Source organism: Anguilla rostrata, chromosome 16 (genome assembly GCF_018555375.3).
Source record: "Anguilla rostrata isolate EN2019 chromosome 16, ASM1855537v3, whole genome shotgun sequence".
Lineage (NCBI taxonomy): Eukaryota > Metazoa > Chordata > Actinopteri > Anguilliformes > Anguillidae > Anguilla > Anguilla rostrata.
In genome coordinates, this window is record NC_057948.1 from 25,255,282 (window position 1) to 25,273,314 (window position 18,033).

An 18,033-nucleotide genomic window follows, 5' to 3' on the forward strand; every position below is an offset into this window, starting at 1 on the left:
ACACTTGGCATTATTGTTTTCATTGCGCTCTTCAGCAAAACTGATTTGTCGTCTTAAACCTGAAATGCTTATGTACCAACGGGGAGGTTGTGATGTAATAGGCAGGCTGGGGGAGGATCGGTTTAGTTTGTTTGCTGTGGAGAGAGAATGAGTCTTAAAACGGATTGTTCACTTTTCAGAATTTTTTTTTCTCCATAATATTTAAAGTGCCTTGGAGTTGCTTCAAGTGCATTTTATGGCTTTATAAAGCAGACCCCCAAATGCCCTATACCTGCCATTTTAAAGCAGGCAAGTTGCCAGAAGCCTCAATAAATATATAGAATATCTTTCATTGCACATAAAAACAGTCTGGGCCAATCAAAACATAAACTAAAACTGAACTGGTATTTAAATAACCCCAGAAAGTGTTCCTTTAATTAACAGAAATTTGAGGTGTTATTGACTGCCATATCAGTGACTATAACTGATGTGCATTTTGCCAAAGGATAGCAAAGGTTTTTGATTGGTTGATGTGAGTTGGTGATTGGCCACACGTGTTGACTCCGTTTTTTATTGTGGTTGAGAAAGGCTCCATAGGGAGTGATGGTGTCTCCACTGGTGCTCTGCTAATACTATCTTTGTTGCTGTCGTTTGCTCTGAAAGCAGAATATGGCCTGCGATTGGCCAGCCACATCTTCGTGAAGGACATCTCCCCAGAGAGCCTGGCCGCGCGGGACGGCAACATCCAGGAGGGCGACGTGGTGCTGAAGGTGAGGGAGGCACGCACGCACGCACGTCCAAAACATACCGCACACGATGTGCTGCTAAAGGTGAGGGAGGCACGCACACACACACACACACACACACACACACCACACAAACCCCCCCACGCACCACACGTCCAAAACATACCACTACCTTCAGGAGTCCAGATCCTGATTTTCACTGTCGATTTGAGATGGTTTCACTTCGCTTTGTTTTTGTTTTGTTTGTTTTCGGTCGGTTGCTAAGTGCACTTTTCACAGTGCCGCTGACTTCTCGGTGTCCAAAGAACAGCCCCTCTTAATAAATATATATATATATATTTTTAAACATTTTTTTTCCTGCTTGTCCTTTCTCGGCCTCATAAAGTTTGGCTGCATAAATATTTAAGGGAGCAGAGACTTCACATTATACAATATATATGACGTGATATTCTGCCCATTACAAGTGACGGTACTAAAAGCACTGTGAAATACGCAAAGTAATGAATTTTTTAAATAAATTACTTTTGACTAAAAGTCTCAGCCTTTTTGAAATATGGTGCTCAAACATGCATTTGGAGAAATGCTCCTAAACAAAATGAGAAAAGCAATGCAATGATTGCACCGCAGGTAATTACCTGTTTCATTCTTTTAACGTCTGAGAGAAGATTAAAGGCATGGAACAATGTTTTAAGTTCTGTAAGGTGAGGTGTATTTTGACTATTTGTTTTGGAAAGCTTTTGACCATGCCACTGCATCCCCTTCTCTTTATCTTTCTCTCTCTCCTCCCTCCTTTAGATTAATGGCACAGTGACGGAGAACCTGTCCCTAATAGACGCCAAGAAGCTGATTGAGAGGTCAAAGGGCAAGCTAAAGATGGTGGTACAGAGAGACGAGCGGGCGACCCTGCTGAACATCCCAGATCTCGACGACAGCGTCCCCTCCGCCAACGCCTCTGACAGAGATGGTGAGAGGGAGGACTGAAGCATTGTGGGTAGGGGGAGTGTCTTGCGAAAGCTGAGGACCTGATAGGCATCTGAGGCAGAGGGGCGGGGCATTGTAACAATATGGGTGTGTTGAAGCGGTTTACTCAAAATGGATGCCTCCTCCTCACAGAACCCAGCTGTCTGCCATCTCTCCTGTCTTCTAACAATTAAGGGAAACCACAGCATAGATAAGGCTGGTCTTTAGAGACATGGGAGAGAGCCAAAAACTATATTTCTTTCTTACCTGGAGAGCTTTTTATAGTATGGTTTTTTTCATCGGGAAAAGAAAAAAAAAATGTCTGCTTGCTTTTGCTTTGTCTCATTAAGCTGCCTATGTCATGGTTTTAACGAGCCCATCAAGCACAAAATGTTTCCTTTTATGTTGTTCCTAACTTTGTTTTTAGCTGAATGCTTTGCTGCTTCCTTGCTGGGTATCACATGGTGCATCAAACGGTCCTGGCAAATCCAATCAAGTGCACAGGAATGCATACATGTGATCGCACAGTAAGGAAGCAGGCAAGGAAGGAAGGAAGGGCAAAACATGTTTTTTTATTTTCTTACATTTTGCTATTATTTATTTTCTCTGCAACATCAGCATGCACGCTGGAGCAAAGTATCACTGTAAACACCACTTTTATTTTAACAGACATCTCAGAAATTCATTCACTGGCATCCGACCATTCCAATCAGTCACATGACAGAAACCGCCGCAGTCAGTCGCGCTCGCCCGACAGGCGGTCCGACCCGTCTGACCAATCCCGGCACTCTCCACAGCAAGTCAGCAACGGCAGGTAAGGTCCTCCCCCCCCCCCTCCTCCTCAGGCCTACCAAATCAAAAGCCATTCTGTGTATATGTGACCCCTGACCTCCACTCTAAATAGCGAATGAGATTTAGTCGGAGGAGAGGTAGCGTGCTGCCAAAAGTATTTATAGGTGAACCCCAGGTAATGCGAAACCAGGTGCACTTGAAAGGAGGTTGCTTAAAGGGTTGCTGGAGGAGTAGATGAACAAAAAAAATTCTGCTTACTTGAAACGTCAGTATCAGCAGATACGCTACAATAACACCTTTTTAAATGCTTTCCTGCAAGTGTAAGTGTGCCTGCAGTTTAGAGAAGGCAGAATTTTTTTTCCAGCTACTTCTCCGGTGAATAAGATTCACTTCGCCACGACTGCAAATGAACTGGAGGGGAAGAAATGAATGAAAAAGAGAGCGGTCTGAGTACCTGGATTAGTACAGCAATCAGTTAATAGGCTCTGGTAGGCTCCCAGTGGGGTCAAAGGGCACGGGGGAGGGGGAGGGGGGGAGGTTTATTAATCCACAGCCCGGCAGATAAGCTTCCTGACTGGCTGTAGCTCTGCAGCACTCGTCTGTTCGGTGTTCTTCAAAGCCCATCCATCTCCTGACAGCCACATGGAGAGATTAATGAATTACCCCCAGCTTATCCCCTCAGCCCACAACTCACTGAACTTTCACTGTGTCTCAGGCCTGGATTCACTCAACAGATGTCCTTAACATTGACTTACCCAGATGCACCCGTTCTGTCTTTTACTCACGAACGCAAACTCAGTTAATTTTGCTGTTTGCTTTAGTCTCAGCACAGGGTTCGCAGACCAAGAAACTGACACTTGCATTTAGGTCTAATTTGGACTCGGTCAACATTTGCTGAGCCAGTTCTTAGTGTGTTGTTTGAGGACATCATTAACTATTCAGTAGCATTTAGGCTACAAATGCACTGAAGGGATATCAATTTTTAAATGTTGTTTTTTTTTGTCATTTAATTTCTGTGCTGTGTGTGAGCGTGCTTGTGTCCTCCTTATTTTCCTTTTCTATTGTTCTCCATTCCTAACCCCCCTCAGCTGGAGACTCAAGTAAGTGGCAGCTCTCTCCTTGTGGAACGGAGTAGATGCTTCCGGATAGTAACCGGAGCTGACAGATGTGTAGCTTGTGGGGAGCCGGTGCAGCTGGAGAAATGAGTCGGTGTCTCGTAGATAAGTGGACCGGGAGATTGAACACCCAGAGACGGGGAGGGGGACGCAGAGTGGCAGACTCGCCAGGGGCGGAAAGTTTCTACCCGGCTGCGTGTCTGTAAATGCCGAGGGGGCTCGGGGAGGGGGGGGCATGGACCCCCCCGGTGCATTCTGATGGCGCAGCTGTATCCATGCGATTCTCAGAAATGTGGTCTGATGATCCCCCAGTGACGCGAGTGTGCCATCGCTGAGTCTGGACACCCAGGGGTAGCCTCCTCATACGGGCGCTGAATGCAGCTCAAGTGCTTGTCCCCATTGACTGCCAATCCCATGCACTCTCCCCGTTAGCTGGCTCTCAGTACTACGAGGCAGATTGTTTCTCCCGAGTCCTGTTACTCCCCTATAATGAACTATCATTCATCTAAGCTCATTAAATTTGAAACGACCACAGAGGAAACTAAATACCTTTTCAGTGTGCGTAGAAACTTAAAATGGACAAGCGTGCGGAAAGCACTGTGTTAAGTTGTCTGTGATGTCTTGCATCTGCTGTGCATTCCTGCAGTGTTGCAGGCATGAGCTGTAAAGTATCCTGATGTCCACAGATAAGCAGCTGTGTTCTCCTAAGCTGGAATACATGTGGTTTCAGTTAACGTAAACACACCTAACTGCAGGGCACTTTGCGCTGGCAGAGTAGTCAGCACACTTTAAATAAAACTTCCTTCTGTGTACAAGATGCCAGCAGTATTGCCAACGGTGTTTATATGGAAGAGTACTTGAAGCATGCATTCATTGGCATACATTTGAATAAGTGCCTTTTAAGGGGGTTTGCTTATATTAATCGTGTACAAGCACCTGTTTGTCTCCGAGCCAGTTACATAACCTGTGTTGTCGTAGTCATTGTGTGCTGTCGAGTGTTGAGTAATGTTTTTTTGATAACTGTTTTGGTGCAGGACTGCAGAGTCCGTCAAACACAGAAAACTCCTGCCGTAAGTGTTGCCCGGTGCGGTAGCAGTGTTTGTGAACGTTGAGTGTTGCGTGTGCGCACTGAGACCCTCAGTGTGGTACTCCTCACAGCCCCTGTAGACCCCTGTAGTAGTGTGTTCTGGGTGTGCTTTGAAACGGCATGTGCTGGTTCGCGTGGGTGCGGGGGGACGACCCGCACGCTGGCTGACTAACACTCAGCACGGTGTTCTCTGTCGAGGGCGGGATGGGTGCGCAGTTTGGCCTGTGTTCGCCAACGTTTGGGATGAACGAGAGTGATGTAAGAGAGCTTTAGAGCCCGCGATGATGGGCTAGACCAGCCTCACTGTTCATTGTTGCAGTAAAAAAAAAAAATGTTTTTGTAATTCCATTTGAAAGAACGTTGCTGTGGTAATGAAATGAAAATATTGCTGAAAGGCCGGTTGAGCGTAATGCTGTGTGGCGGTAGTGAAAGGACGGGGACTGGGATTTATGGGCAGGTGACACAGCCTGTCTGCTCCGTTGCATGTCTGCAGGGCAGATTTAGGGCAGAGGGCAGTGCCAGCCTGTACCCACACCGGTGCTGGCAGCTTTGGGCGCTGCTTCTGTGTCTCTTGATCGGTGTGAGAGAATGGCATTGCAAAGAGAAAACAATGAGAAAAACTCTCAAAATGTATGCCACTGTGCAGGTGTAGTACCGCTTACTCGGATCTAGGAGCATGTCAGTATTCAAATCAAGGAGCATGTGGGTGTTCTACTAAAGGGGTTCAGTGTTCAAATCAAGGAGCATGTGGGTGTTCTAGTAAAGGGTTTCAGTGTTCAAATCAAGGGGCACATCAGTGTTCTAGTGAAGAAGTGTCCATGTATAACTCAAGGAGCATGTCTGTGTTCTACTAAGGAGGCGAATCATTCTTCTAATAAAGCTGGTCCCTAATAAAGGCGTGAGTCTGCTCGAGACCACCACCCTGGCTGCACTTCCACTATGCTCCACAATATTATTCTTTTCTAGTTTGTTCTGTGCTAGCCGGAGGTCACATGACTGAGCTGGCAGTCTCCCATTGTTAAACCTCAGAATAGTTTAGCATGACTGTTCCGCTAAGGCTACTATCTGCTCTGTGTTTTTGGGAACATTGCGCAATGGTGCTTGCGAATTATCATAACGGACCACCCATTGAACCGCACCTGGAGTCCAGCGCATGACTCATTCACTGGAGATTAGCCTTTCTAAATAAATGCAGAGGTCAAAATGTTTGTGAAAGGGTGGTGGGAGCCATTGTGGCTCAAGTGCCTTTTTGGTCTTCAGGTTTCCTTTCATTCTTTATGTTTTATTGCCCATTGATTTTTGCTGTTAAACCCTTATCTCTGTATATCGAAGCCATATCGTTTTCCTCTAGTGCGGATTTACTTCAGAGGTGGAATTGTTTGCAGTTAGATTCGCAGTTGAAAACAATGGCCACAAATACACCTCATGTTAGAGCACCAAGGTTAGACTTGCAGAACATTCTTGAACCTCCTGACTCTCAGTACACCAGCTTTCTGTTGCCGATCTCCCTAAGGCTGCATGGGGTGAAACTCAGTGGAAGCCTTCTTTACATGTTTGAACATTTGCTGTGATTTGACAGCAGTTTTTTTTTGTGTGTGTGTTACCCATGTAGGAATAATCTTCCTTAAGGCGCCCCATCTGCACAAGTAGAATACGCAGTCTGGAGAACACTTGTGTGTGTCGCTGAAGAGAGTGGAACACAGTCTTTTTTCCTTTTATTTTTCAGTATTGCATCTTCTCTTTCTTTTATGTTCTGTTATCTGACCCAGATTTTAGTTTCCAAATAGATTCTGTTCTAGAATGGCAAAGAGCAACCACTGTGCTTATTATTAGTATTTTAGTAGCTCACAAACAACATGGTGAATCAGGAGAAGAAACACTGACATTTTTCTGTTTCTAGCCACAGAAGTCGAGAGGACGAGAGGATTTCAAAGCCAGGGGCAGTTTCCACTCCTGTAAAATTATCAGAGGAAGTGATAATCTCCAAGCAGACCGAAGAGGAAAAACAGACCCCCCCATTGCCAGGTCAGGGGCCCCAGTGAGGCAGAGCGCGCCCCTCCTTCCCCCAGCAGGCCTGTCCCACCTCTTTTCCGTAAAAATAAACCGGGACCTTCCTGTACACCGGGCCTGCTCTCTCTCCCCCTCACACTGCTCCTGACCCACCGCCCCACGCAGGAATGTGCACTGTTCTCCACTCCCTGCTGCAGCTGGGAGCTGTGCACAAACACACCCGCGCACGCCCGCATGCACGCACGCACTGCATACACACACAGACTCGCACACACACAGTGTGCACATGCACACACAGCATGCAAGCACATACACACACACACAGCATGCATGCACATACACACACACACAGCATGCACAAACATGCGGACGCACACACAGTGTGCACAAAAACACACACACACACACGCTTGCACCTGGTGACCCAACCCAAGCCCCACTCACTGCCTCTAGTTCTCCTCCCTCTGAACTCACTGAAGTGGTTCCAGTGGTCGTTCCCGAAAATGAGACGTTTATAAGAAGGAAGGAAGAGCAGAAGGTGCAGGGGCCCCATCGAGGACCACGCCCCCGGGGGCCCGTCCTCTCTGTCCCACCTCCCTGACTGCAAACGCCCCCCCCCCCCCCCCAAAGCATTCCTGTGGACAGCAGGCTTGCTCCTTTCACATGCTGTGTTGTTCTGTTCTCATTATGTCTGTTCTTTCTAAGTAATATTTACCCCGCGGTGAAAGTGACAGTAAATCGAGTGGAAGCCTAAATCAGTTTATGCCTCTACGCCGGTCTGTCGCCCCAGAAAAACGGCAACAGAGATGAACTGTGGGACAACGGAACCGTGCTTTATTTAAAACAACATACTTCCTTCCTGTCAAAATAAATGTGAACATCTGTGGAACCACAAGCCAGATTTATTTCCTTGTTCACCATGCGCATAATTCACTTTCTGCATAGCCCATCTTCATTGTTTTTGCTTTTGTTCCTCATTATTCCATGCTGCTGCTTATCTTCAACTTGTTAAGCAGTAGGTCGAAGCTCTTCAACTTGTGGATTAAGCTCTAAATTTGTGTTCATTTAGATACAAAAGTGGGGAATTTAAATGAGTTTCGCTAACAATCACAGTTAGTGTGAAGTAAACTGAACAGAAACCATGGCTAGCTTAGCACTGGTGCAGTTGTCCTGTCTGGGATCTGGTGTCTGTGTGTTGATAGGTGGGGGTGGGGGTAGGGGGTAGGGGGTAGGGGGTGGGTGCATGTGTGTCTCGGTTATGTTTCTCTGCTTGGTTGTATGTGTCTTTACCCTGGTGACAAGCTAGATTATTTATGAGCGTGTGTCTTTGAATCATTTCCCTCTATGCAAGTCCTATCTGTGTCAGTCACTGTACTCATGTGACTGGAGTGTGTGTGTGTGTGCGTGTGTGCCCTCAGAACCCAAGCCAGTGTATGCTCAACCTGGCCAGCCAGATGTGGACCTGCCCGTCAGCCCCACTGATGCCCCTGTGCCTGCTGCTGCCCATGATGATGGCATTCTCAGGTACCCGCCTCCTCTTACCTTTACCCCTGACTAAGTCACTCATCCTGGTGTTCTTATGCACCGAAGGGCAAGTCTCTAACGTGTGTGTGTCTGCGTGTGTGTTTGTGTGCGTTTGTGTGCGTTTGTGTGCATGGGGTTGTGTGTGTGGGCGCTGCCTTTACCACTTGCCTCTGTTCTAGGCCGAGCATGAAGCTGGTGAAGTTTAAGAAGGGCGAGAGCGTGGGGCTGCGTCTGGCGGGCGGAAGACGCTGCGAGACGCCTGTGGGAGCACACTCCTGTGGGCGGCTTTGCTGGAGGACAGCACCTGCGTCCAAGGAGTGACTCGAGGGAGACCAGATTCTCAGGGTAAAGCTCCAGGGACACGGGCTCCCACAACACTGAGTCAGTCTTTCCCATTAAACTGGAGATAACTGCCACAACACTTGCATGTCTGGAATCCACAATTTACAGGGTCTTGATCTTCAAAACATATGTTCTTATAGCTGGCCATTGATGGTAGCGATCCATGTTTAGGTGGGATGTGTATGTGCAATTGGAAAGGCTATGCCACCCAGTCTGGTCTGACAAAACCTACGGTATAAAGAACTGGAGATTTTCTCTGAGGGAGGCAATATTCAGTTGTTTGCTGTTCATTGCAGTCATTTATGTACAGTTGAACAACGAATGAGTCATTACTCAATACAAGTTACTCCCCAGTGAAATGATAGTGTTTTATAGTGCTATTGTGCAATTGTGAGTTCGTCCAAGTGAGGGGGAATTCCATTTTCACGTGTTCTGGTGGCCTGAAAGCACACAATGCCCTGTGTTACTTCTCACTTTTTTTTTGCAAACGTACTTTGGTGGTGTGTGTGAAAGCGTGCTTTTCAAAGCCTTGAAAGCCTCCCGCTTTCCAAACAGTCCTCAAAGCTCCAAGATGGCCGTGCTTCCGGGGCATTGTCTCCCCATCCGGAGCTCTCCTCTCAGGAGCTGCCAGAGGCGGCACAGCGCGCCCCTTGTTTTCCGCGCTTTTCAGCCGCCGCCGGGGGGGGGGGGCAGATACGGCTGCACTAGCTTCCCCTCCGACTCCCTTCACGTGTTTACGGCTTAAATGGCGCTCAGAGCCGAGGGAAAATAAACAGGGTTATTGTGCTTTGGTCAGCAGGGCTGGGGGGAGGGATGTGGTGAAACAATATGGCCTGGAGAGTCAGTGTTCCGTGTTCTCTCTCCTCCCCTTCTAGGTAAACAACGTAGACTTTGCAAATATAATTCGAGAAGAGGCGGTGCTGTTCCTCCTTGATCTTCCTAAAGGTGAAGAAGTCACCATCCTGGCCCAGAAGAAGAAGGATGGTGAGTTTCTAGGGGAAAAGGGTGGATCTGCTGCTTCGTAACTAACATACCTTAGATGGATTTGAGAGAGCTGGGGCTTGCTCCATGGCTCACGCTTAATTACCTGGGTTCCTGGAGGAATGCAGTGGAGTGTGTGGGCTTGTGTGCACATTAGCATCTGTAGGCTTCCTTAGCACTGTGAAATGACCTTCAAAGCAGTGCAGGTAATTGTTTATCTGTAAATGCCATGGGCATGAAGACACAGTCCTACTACAGACCCTTTGTAAAGGCATGAAACATGATACTACTTTAACTACAACTCACTTTGCATATCAAGTGTGATGGAAGCTTATGATAGTTTCTTCTAAATGGGAGGGGGATAGAACAAAAAGAATAGGTCCCCTGCTCTTCCCCATTGTGATAATCCGGCCTGTCTTCTGCACTTTGCAGTGTACCGGCGGATTGTGGAGTCGGACGTGGGCGACTCGTTCTACATCAGGACCCACTTTGAGTACGAGAAGGAGTCGCCCTACGGCCTGAGCTTCAACAAGGGCGAGGTGTTCCGCGTGGTGGACACCCTCTACAACGGCAAGCTGGGCTCCTGGCTGGCCATCCGCATTGGCAAGAACCACCAGGAGGTGGAGAGGGGAATCATTCCCAACAAAAACAGGTGCAGGTCCCCCCACCCCCCCACCCACTCCATTCCTGGTTCCAGGCCCTCCCTCGGAGGGGGAGGGGCCAGACCTCCCGCTGTCACACCATGTGTCTTTAGCTGCCCGCCCGTGGGCGGTGCGTTGAATCATCTTTATGTTTGCTGAGACCCTGGAGATCGGAGCTTGGTTGTTCTCCATGAGTCTGTTCTGCAATCAGTCACTGAGCTTGATGGCGTATCCGTGACATTTGTTTCCTTGGCAGAATGCTCGCATATCCTCAGGGGTCGAATATGAATGACGTTGATGTATAAATTTTAAAAACTAGGAAAAAAAACGCAAGTCAGGCTCAGACCGTCGTGTTCTGTCTGCGGGCTGTTTGAGCGTGCTCAGTCGTGTTATCACGAAGCTGGCACGTGGAGCCAGACACAGCGACGAACTCGGTTCTGGCACGAACCGGAGCGCATGACATACCCCGTATCCGATGTGCCGCGCGTCTCCTCCTGAAGTTACCGCACACACCGCACCGCACTGCACCGCTCTTACAGGCCGGCCCCATAGCACCGCGGCCACGGCGCGAACATTAGCCGTGCCGAGTATTATCTTCTGCAATTACCTGATAATAGTTTTCTCTGTGGCATGTTGAAATGCGGGGTAAAAAGGCTCTAATGCGTGAAATGTGATGAGATTACTCCCTGGGCACCCTGCATTCTTTCCTCAGTTTTCATTAAAAGCCCATCTCCCCTCGATGGCTCGGCAAACACCAGAGGACGTTATTTGAGAAGTAATAAAGACACGGAGCGGAAAGGGATATTTTAAAAATGAAATTTGGTGCGGCGACTCCTGCAGGCTGCGCGTTTGATTCGTTTTTCCAAATTGGATCGAGCTCCGTCTCCTCCCCCCCCCGCAGAGCGGAGCAGCTGTCCAGCGTGCAGTACACCCTGCCCAAAACGGCCGGGGGCGACCGCGCCGACTTCTGGAGATTCCGCGGACTGCGCAGCTCCAAGAGGAACCTGAGGAAGAGCCGGGAGGACCTGTCGGCCCAGCCCGTCCAGACCAAGTTCCCCGCCTACGAGAGGGTGGTGCTGAGAGAAGGTACCGGACCGGCTGGCTCTGGGTTTCAGCATGGAGACCGCTTTCCGATCACCGTTTGAGTTTTAACATTAACAAAAAGAATAAAAGCCTTATTCTTCTTCACCAGCGTTAATTAAGGAGAACCTAAGAATCAAAAATGTGAAAAACACTGATATTCATATAATCCTCTCCAGAGGGGTGATTGAATACTCATCTTTGTGCAGCCAGTCATTATTCAAATTAATAATAAAATTATTTGATCTTAGAACCATAGAATATTCAAAAATACCATTTTAACAGAAATTAATCCCTTTAGTCTGCTGTGCTTCTGTTGTATGGAAGTGAATGTGTTTTATGATTATGCAGAGTGCATACATGCATGCGTGCATGTGTGTGTGTGTGTGTGTATATTTGAGTGGGAGCAGTAAACTGAAGGATGTACTGTTTCCTTGATCAGCTGGGTTCCTGAGGCCGGTGGTCATATTCGGGCCCATTGCTGACGTGGCGCGGGAGAAGGTGGCCAGAGAAGAGCCTGACCTGTTTGAGTTAGCGAGTAAGTGTCCCCAACCGCCAACTTCCATAACCACACATGAGCAGAACTGGTCACACATGGGCAGGACCTTTACACATGGCCAGGGCCTTCACGCACTTCACTGAATCTTCACAAAATACCTGCACCATCACACACAGCTAGAGTGATGGCACATGGTTATAATCCTCACCCATGGCTAGAACTATAGCGCAAGAAGCTATAGCTTTCGCATTTGGCCAGAGCCATTGCATGTTTTTGATATTTGAGAGCACAGTAAGAAAATGAATCTGTCTGATTGAAGTGCTTTAAGTGATAGTTTCTTAGGTAGTGCTTGGGCATTTCACCACCTGCAGAGTATTGAATTCTCATTATCCTGATGCACTCTCACAGGTAAAATGATTCCTTCTTTGGACTTGTATGTGATTACATCCCTTATGTCATTGTGTTTGCTTACAGAAACACCCCATCACAAAGGAGTGCGAAGTATGTCATTTAGGACAGGCTTTAGTAAAAGATAGTAGCAAGTGTTTGTTAGGCAGCTGTCCCATAGAAACCCATTTGCGCTTGCACCATTAGGTGACTATATGTGGGGAAAACCCTGGTTGGTGATTGGGCGTGTCCTCTTCTGCTTCCCTTAGCCTGTAGAATGCAGCTGCAGTCGAACTGTAGGTCAGGCTTGATTTTGTGGTTAAATAGCGCAGTAGTGTTAAGCTGTAGATTAGAGACCGCTTTCCTAGCGGATATATTTCAGCGGCGGTTTGAGATGGTGAGAGCGGCTGGCTTAATCAGATCCTCCGATATCCCTTTTCCAGAAGCGTGCCAGCAGCTGTTATCGCTTCCCGCCACTTGGGGGGGGTGGGTGCACAGAACGGGGCTTTCTTTTGAACGTGTCATGAGGGGGTTTTTTTTTTGTTTTTTTTGTTTAGTAGGGAGTGGGAGTGGGGGGGTTAATAATTATATGGTTTTCAGAGAGAGCCGGGGGGGAGGGGGGGTATAATTACACGCTTTTCAGAGTCAGACAGGAAAATGCTGCTTCCTCCTGTCTGGTGGGGCATTTTATGACAAATTATGCCCCCACAACATTAATATTGATATAATTATTATTGAGCCATGAAAAGTATAGAGTATACGTCGCAATTTTGTCCCAATGATGCAAGCAGTCATGGGGTGAAACATGCAGTCGTCATACTGCATACATCCATCTTCACACCCAATTTACGCCCTCTCTGAAACACAGCAACCATTTTAATACCCTGCTATTATACTGAATTTAATGTGTAACCAAACCAACCGGGTGTGCAGTGCTTTGTCTGCTGTGTGTGCTGATGTGGTGAACACTGATCAGTGCCAGTTCCTGAGCCCCTTTTCCTTGTTCCTGCAGAAAGCGAACCCAGAGATGCTGGGACAGACCAGCGGAGCTCCGGAATCATCCGCCTCCACACTATCAAGCAGATTATCGACCGGGTGAGTACGCTTGGATCCTGCAAATGTGCACGCGCGCGCGCACACACACACACACACACACACGTACATGCACAGACACGTACACGCACGCACGCACACACTCACACGCACACACGCACACACACACACACGCACTCACACACACTCTGCTGCGCATCTCCTCTCCTGCGTCCACACACAGGGCCGATGCTGTCCCAGCTCATATTTATCTCTCCACTTGTGTTAATTAAACTGGCGGTGGTGTGGAAGTGGTAATGGCGGCCCGCTTGTGCGTATCGATTTTCCGCAGGATAAGCACGCGGTGCTGGACATCACGCCCAACGCAGTGGACCGGCTGAACTACGCCCAGTGGTACCCCATCGTGGTGTTCCTCAACCCCGACAGCAAGCAGGGGGTGAAGAACATGAGGACCCGGCTTTGCCCCGAGTCCAGGAAGAGCGCCAGGAAGCTGTACGAGAGAGCCCTCAAACTGAGGAAGAACAACCACCACCTCTTCACCAGTGAGTACACCGCACCGAGGGGAGGGGTCGGGTGCGCCAGTGTGTCTGTGTGTTATGAGGTTAGGGAGAGTGCTTAAAGGTTGTGTGCGTGTCTGTCTGTCTGTCTGTCTGTGTGTCTGTGTGTGTGTGTGTGTGTGTGCGTGTGCGTACGCATGTGTATGCGGGCGTATGTTTGTGTGCCTTGTGCGTGCGTGCGTGTGTGTGTGTGTGCTTGTACCCACGTCTCACTCTCCTCCGGTGAGACAGTCCAGCTGTCCAGGGAGGAAGGCGATACTGCACATTCCCAGCATGCCTCTGCTCCAGTGTGAAGTTTGTCACGCGGCTCGTTATTTAGCGTCCGCCAGCATGGAGGAGGCGGGGGCAGCACACGGCCGGCCTCCTCAGCTCGCGGGACTGCTGCACGTCCGCAGTCAACATAGGCACAGATATTGAGCAGATATTTATTTTTAACACAGACCTTGATATTGCTTCTTTTTTTTTTGGCTCTCATGTAAAATGATTGGAGATCTGTCTGTGTGTGTAGGGCGGCTCTGCATATACATGCGGACCTCCACCTGTGCTCCACCTGTCTCCTGGCCTAGATGCATCTGTGTTATATGATGTCATGTGGACAATAACTGCCACTGGATCTGTACAGTATCTCTGGGCCTAAGCTTCTATAATGTTTTTTGGTACAAGTTTATGTTTTGATAATCCCTTAGAATTATTGTACTGCTGATGAGACTTAGCCCCAAACAGCAGACCTCTGCGTAGCCTGCACTGTCTGAAACAGCTTAGACAGCAGTGGGCAGCAGCATGCAGAATAAAACCAGAACGTAGAGGCCGTTCCCCCAAAAATAAAATGAAGGTACTGTATGTTTCCACTTATCTGGAGTAGTATCTGTCCATCCAGATGGTTCTGCAGAAATGTGATGAGTTTTCTGCGTAATCGCTGCTAGAACACACCGTGCGGGCCCATCTTCCTGTGGCCTCAAAGTGCCAGATATTTACATTTGACAGTGTGAAGCACCATCTCTTCCTGTGGTTACTCACAGACATCCACAGAGCTTAATTTGTGCACCGTTTCATCAAGAACTATCTGAATGGACTGGTACTAGTCTGGGCGAGTGGAATCATACCTTAATTTCATTTTTGGGTGAAAGCAGCGGGCCGTGATAGCCCTGCGACAGGCCCGGAGTGTTAGGCAGGCTGTTTCGTCCTGTTTCCTGAGAGAGTTCCCGTCTCCCCCCCCTCCCCCCCCCCAGCCACCATCAACATGAACAACATGAACGATGGCTGGTACGGAGCGCTGAAAGACACCATTCAGCAGCAGCAGAACCAGCTGGTGTGGGTCTCTGAGGGAAAGGTCAGTCAAAATCTTCTGCTCATCTGTTTATTAACATATTTGTCAGTGATGCAAAGTCGCAAATCTGCCGAGCCAGCGAGCACAAGACGTCTTAATTTCAGTCGGGCTTCGTTATGAGAATCAGCAGGTGGAAGGGATGTCAGTTCACCCAGGTTTTTTGTTGTTATAATGCAAATGAAACAGAAGTGGTTGTGTCTGTTGAGCAAGATGATTATGTTGTGCCCTGTCTGGACTGCAGCTTCATCCCAGCAACTGTCACATTTTATCAGATGTGGCGCAGCTGCACAGCACCAGGGCCCGTAGTCATGGCGTTTCAGAGTAGTACTGATGTACGATCAGTTCCCCCGCCTCCCACCACCGTGCGATCCCTAATCTTACTGCTGACCTCTCAGGCGGACGGTGCCCCCGACGACGACCTGGACCTGCATGACGACCGGCTGTCGTACCTGTCGGCCCCGGGCAGCGAGTACTCCATGTACAGCACGGACAGCCGCCACACGTCCGACTACGAGGACACGGACACGGAGGGCGGAGCCTACACGGACCAGGAGCTGGACGAGACGCTCAACGACGAGGTGGGCCTGCCCACGGAGCCCGCCATCACCCGCTCCTCCGAGCCCGTGCGCGAAGACCCGCCCGTCATCCAGGACCCCCCGGGGTACGCCGGGTACCCCCACAACGCGCAGCCCGATCACCTCAACCGGATAGACCCGGCCGGGTTCAAGGCCCCTGCGCCCCAGCAGGTAATGTGTCTCTGAGCCGCCTGCCTTGCAGCTTGGAGCTGTGTGTGCGTGCACGTGTGTGAGTGAGTGTCTGTGTGTCTGTGTGCATGTGTGTGCGTGTGCGTGCACGTGTGTGAGTGAGTGTCCGTGCATGTGTGTGTGTGTGTGTGTGTGTGTGTGTGCGTGCACGTGTGTGAGTGAGTGTCTGTGCATGTGTGTGTGTGCATGTGCGTGTGCGTGTGTGTGTGTGCGTGCACGTGTGTGAGTGAGTGTCTGTGCATGTGTGCGTGTGTGCGTGTGTGTGTGTGTGTGTGTGCGTGCACGTGTGTGAGTGAGTGTCTGCGTGTGTGTGTGCATGTGCGTGTGCGTGTGTGTGTGTGTGTGCGTGCACGTGTGTGAGTGAGTGTCTGTGCATGTGTGTGTGTGCATGTGCGTGTGCGTGTGTGTGTGTGTGCGTGCACGTGTGTGAGTGAGTGTCTGTGCATGTGTGCGTGTGTGTGTGTGTGTGTGTGTGTGCGTGCACGTGTGTGAGTGAGTGTCCGCGTGTGTGTGTGTGCATGTGTGTGAGTGTCCGTGTGTGTCTACTTGTGTGTGTCCGTGCGTGCAATTGTGAGTGTCTGTGCATGCGTGTGTGTGTGTGTGTGTGTGTGTGTGCGCGCGTGCATGCATGCGTGTGTGTGTGTGTGCACGTGCGAGTGCACGTGTGAGTACATGCAGGTGCTTGTGTGCGTGCACGTGTGTATGTGAGTGTGTGTGTTTGTGAGTGCATGCAGGTGCTTGTGTGCGTGCACGTGTGTATGTGAGTGTGTGTGTGTGTGTGTGAGTGCATGCAGGTGCTTGTGTGCGTGCACGTGTTTGCGTGCGTGTGCTCCCATCACATGTATCAATATGTTTATTTTTTTAGAATTTGCTGTGCATTGTGCACAGTAGCAATGACTTGTATTTTGTGTTTCTGATGTTGATGTCACTGTTGTTATTGGGGGAAAGCTTTGTTTCTGTCAGTTGTTTGAAATTGTATCCACCCTTGTGATCGCCCCCTAGTGGATGTCATGTGAATTCAGACTGATGTCTTGCCACACTGTGTAAGCTGCTGATTGCAACAGCCATTTAGATGACATTACTGTTAATATATTTATCCAACATGTTTCACACTATTATTTTTGGTTTGACAAGAAAAGAAAAAAAATGTTTTAGGGCTAAATCAAAATAAGCAACTAAGGAAAAAAACTGCAGATTCTTACATACCATCTCCCAACACATTGATTCTTTTTTTTTTTTCTAAGCCCAAATCAAGTACCGTGAGTTTCCGCTTCAGTGCAGTTCTAGCGATTTGAACAATGAGGAAGAGGGTGATGAGGAAGAGCAGGAGGAGGTGCTTTAGTGCGGTTGCACCGCTGCAGCGCTTGTGTTAAACGTTTCTGACCACTGCTTCACAGACAGCAGAGGCTGCCGCCGCCGCCGCCGCGCCTAGCCTCCCTCAGCAGGCCGAGCCGCCGGCCGAGACAGCGCCCCCTGCTGTCGACTCGGTACTCGTACCTGATAAGACCCCTGAGGAGGCTCCCGCAGCTCCCCAGGGTGACCCCAGCCCGCAGGCTGACTCGCTTAGGAGACCCACCCCTGAGCTAGCCCCGCCCCTGACACATGACCCCCACCAATCCGGACCGCCCGATTCAGAGCCAAAGGTACCGCTGCCGCCCCACGTCTGGAAACCCCGGCCCCGGGCCCCGCCCGGCCGGCCCCCCCTGCCTGTCTCTCGCCCCTCACGCTTCCCACTGGCCTCCTGCATGAACGCTGTGTCCACTGTCTGCTTCTCAAGGCACTGAGAGAGAGAGAGAGAGAGAGAGAGAGAATCAGCTCACGCTTACCAGACTGGGCTCTGTGGAATAACACCAAAGAGAGAGAGAGGAAGAGAAGGACCCTGAGAAGCTCTCACTCTTGCTTCCTACTTTTGCATGGCTCCAGAGTTTTGGGTTTATTTCTCTTTATTTTGTCATGTTTGGTAGTAACGGCAGTAGCTGTAGTGGTTGTCGTAGTCGTAGTGGCGGTAATCCGCGGACTGAATGGACCCTTCCGTTTGATTGACTGGGAAAGTTGCACGTTTAGCTTCCTGTCCTGATTTTTGAAACGTAGCCCGTGGAATTTGCGGCTCCATTTCTGGGATGTCGGTGCTGATTCAGTCAGAATTAGTGGCTAAAGGAAGTGAATGGCTTGGTCTGTTCACTGCTGGA

At 49.3% G+C, this 18,033-nt stretch overlaps 1 protein-coding gene across 1 annotated transcript in view; it reads left to right on the forward strand.

The window, feature by feature from the left end:
• Positions 1 to 18,033, forward strand: part of LOC135242392 (tight junction protein ZO-1-like) — a 115,427-nt gene that overhangs the window by 85,936 nt on the left and 11,458 nt on the right. Inside the window, 15 exon segments of the mRNA XM_064313433.1 lie at positions 643 to 749; positions 1,521 to 1,689; positions 2,355 to 2,499; positions 6,580 to 6,704; positions 8,108 to 8,213; positions 8,393 to 8,558; positions 9,431 to 9,539; positions 9,969 to 10,188; positions 11,079 to 11,263; positions 11,700 to 11,795; positions 13,156 to 13,238; positions 13,528 to 13,738; positions 14,983 to 15,083; positions 15,476 to 15,826; positions 17,242 to 17,487. Of these exon segments, the coding sequence (XP_064169503.1) occupies positions 643 to 749; positions 1,521 to 1,689; positions 2,355 to 2,499; positions 6,580 to 6,704; positions 8,108 to 8,213; positions 8,393 to 8,558; positions 9,431 to 9,539; positions 9,969 to 10,188; positions 11,079 to 11,263; positions 11,700 to 11,795; positions 13,156 to 13,238; positions 13,528 to 13,738; positions 14,983 to 15,083; positions 15,476 to 15,826; positions 17,242 to 17,487 (2,420 nt within the window).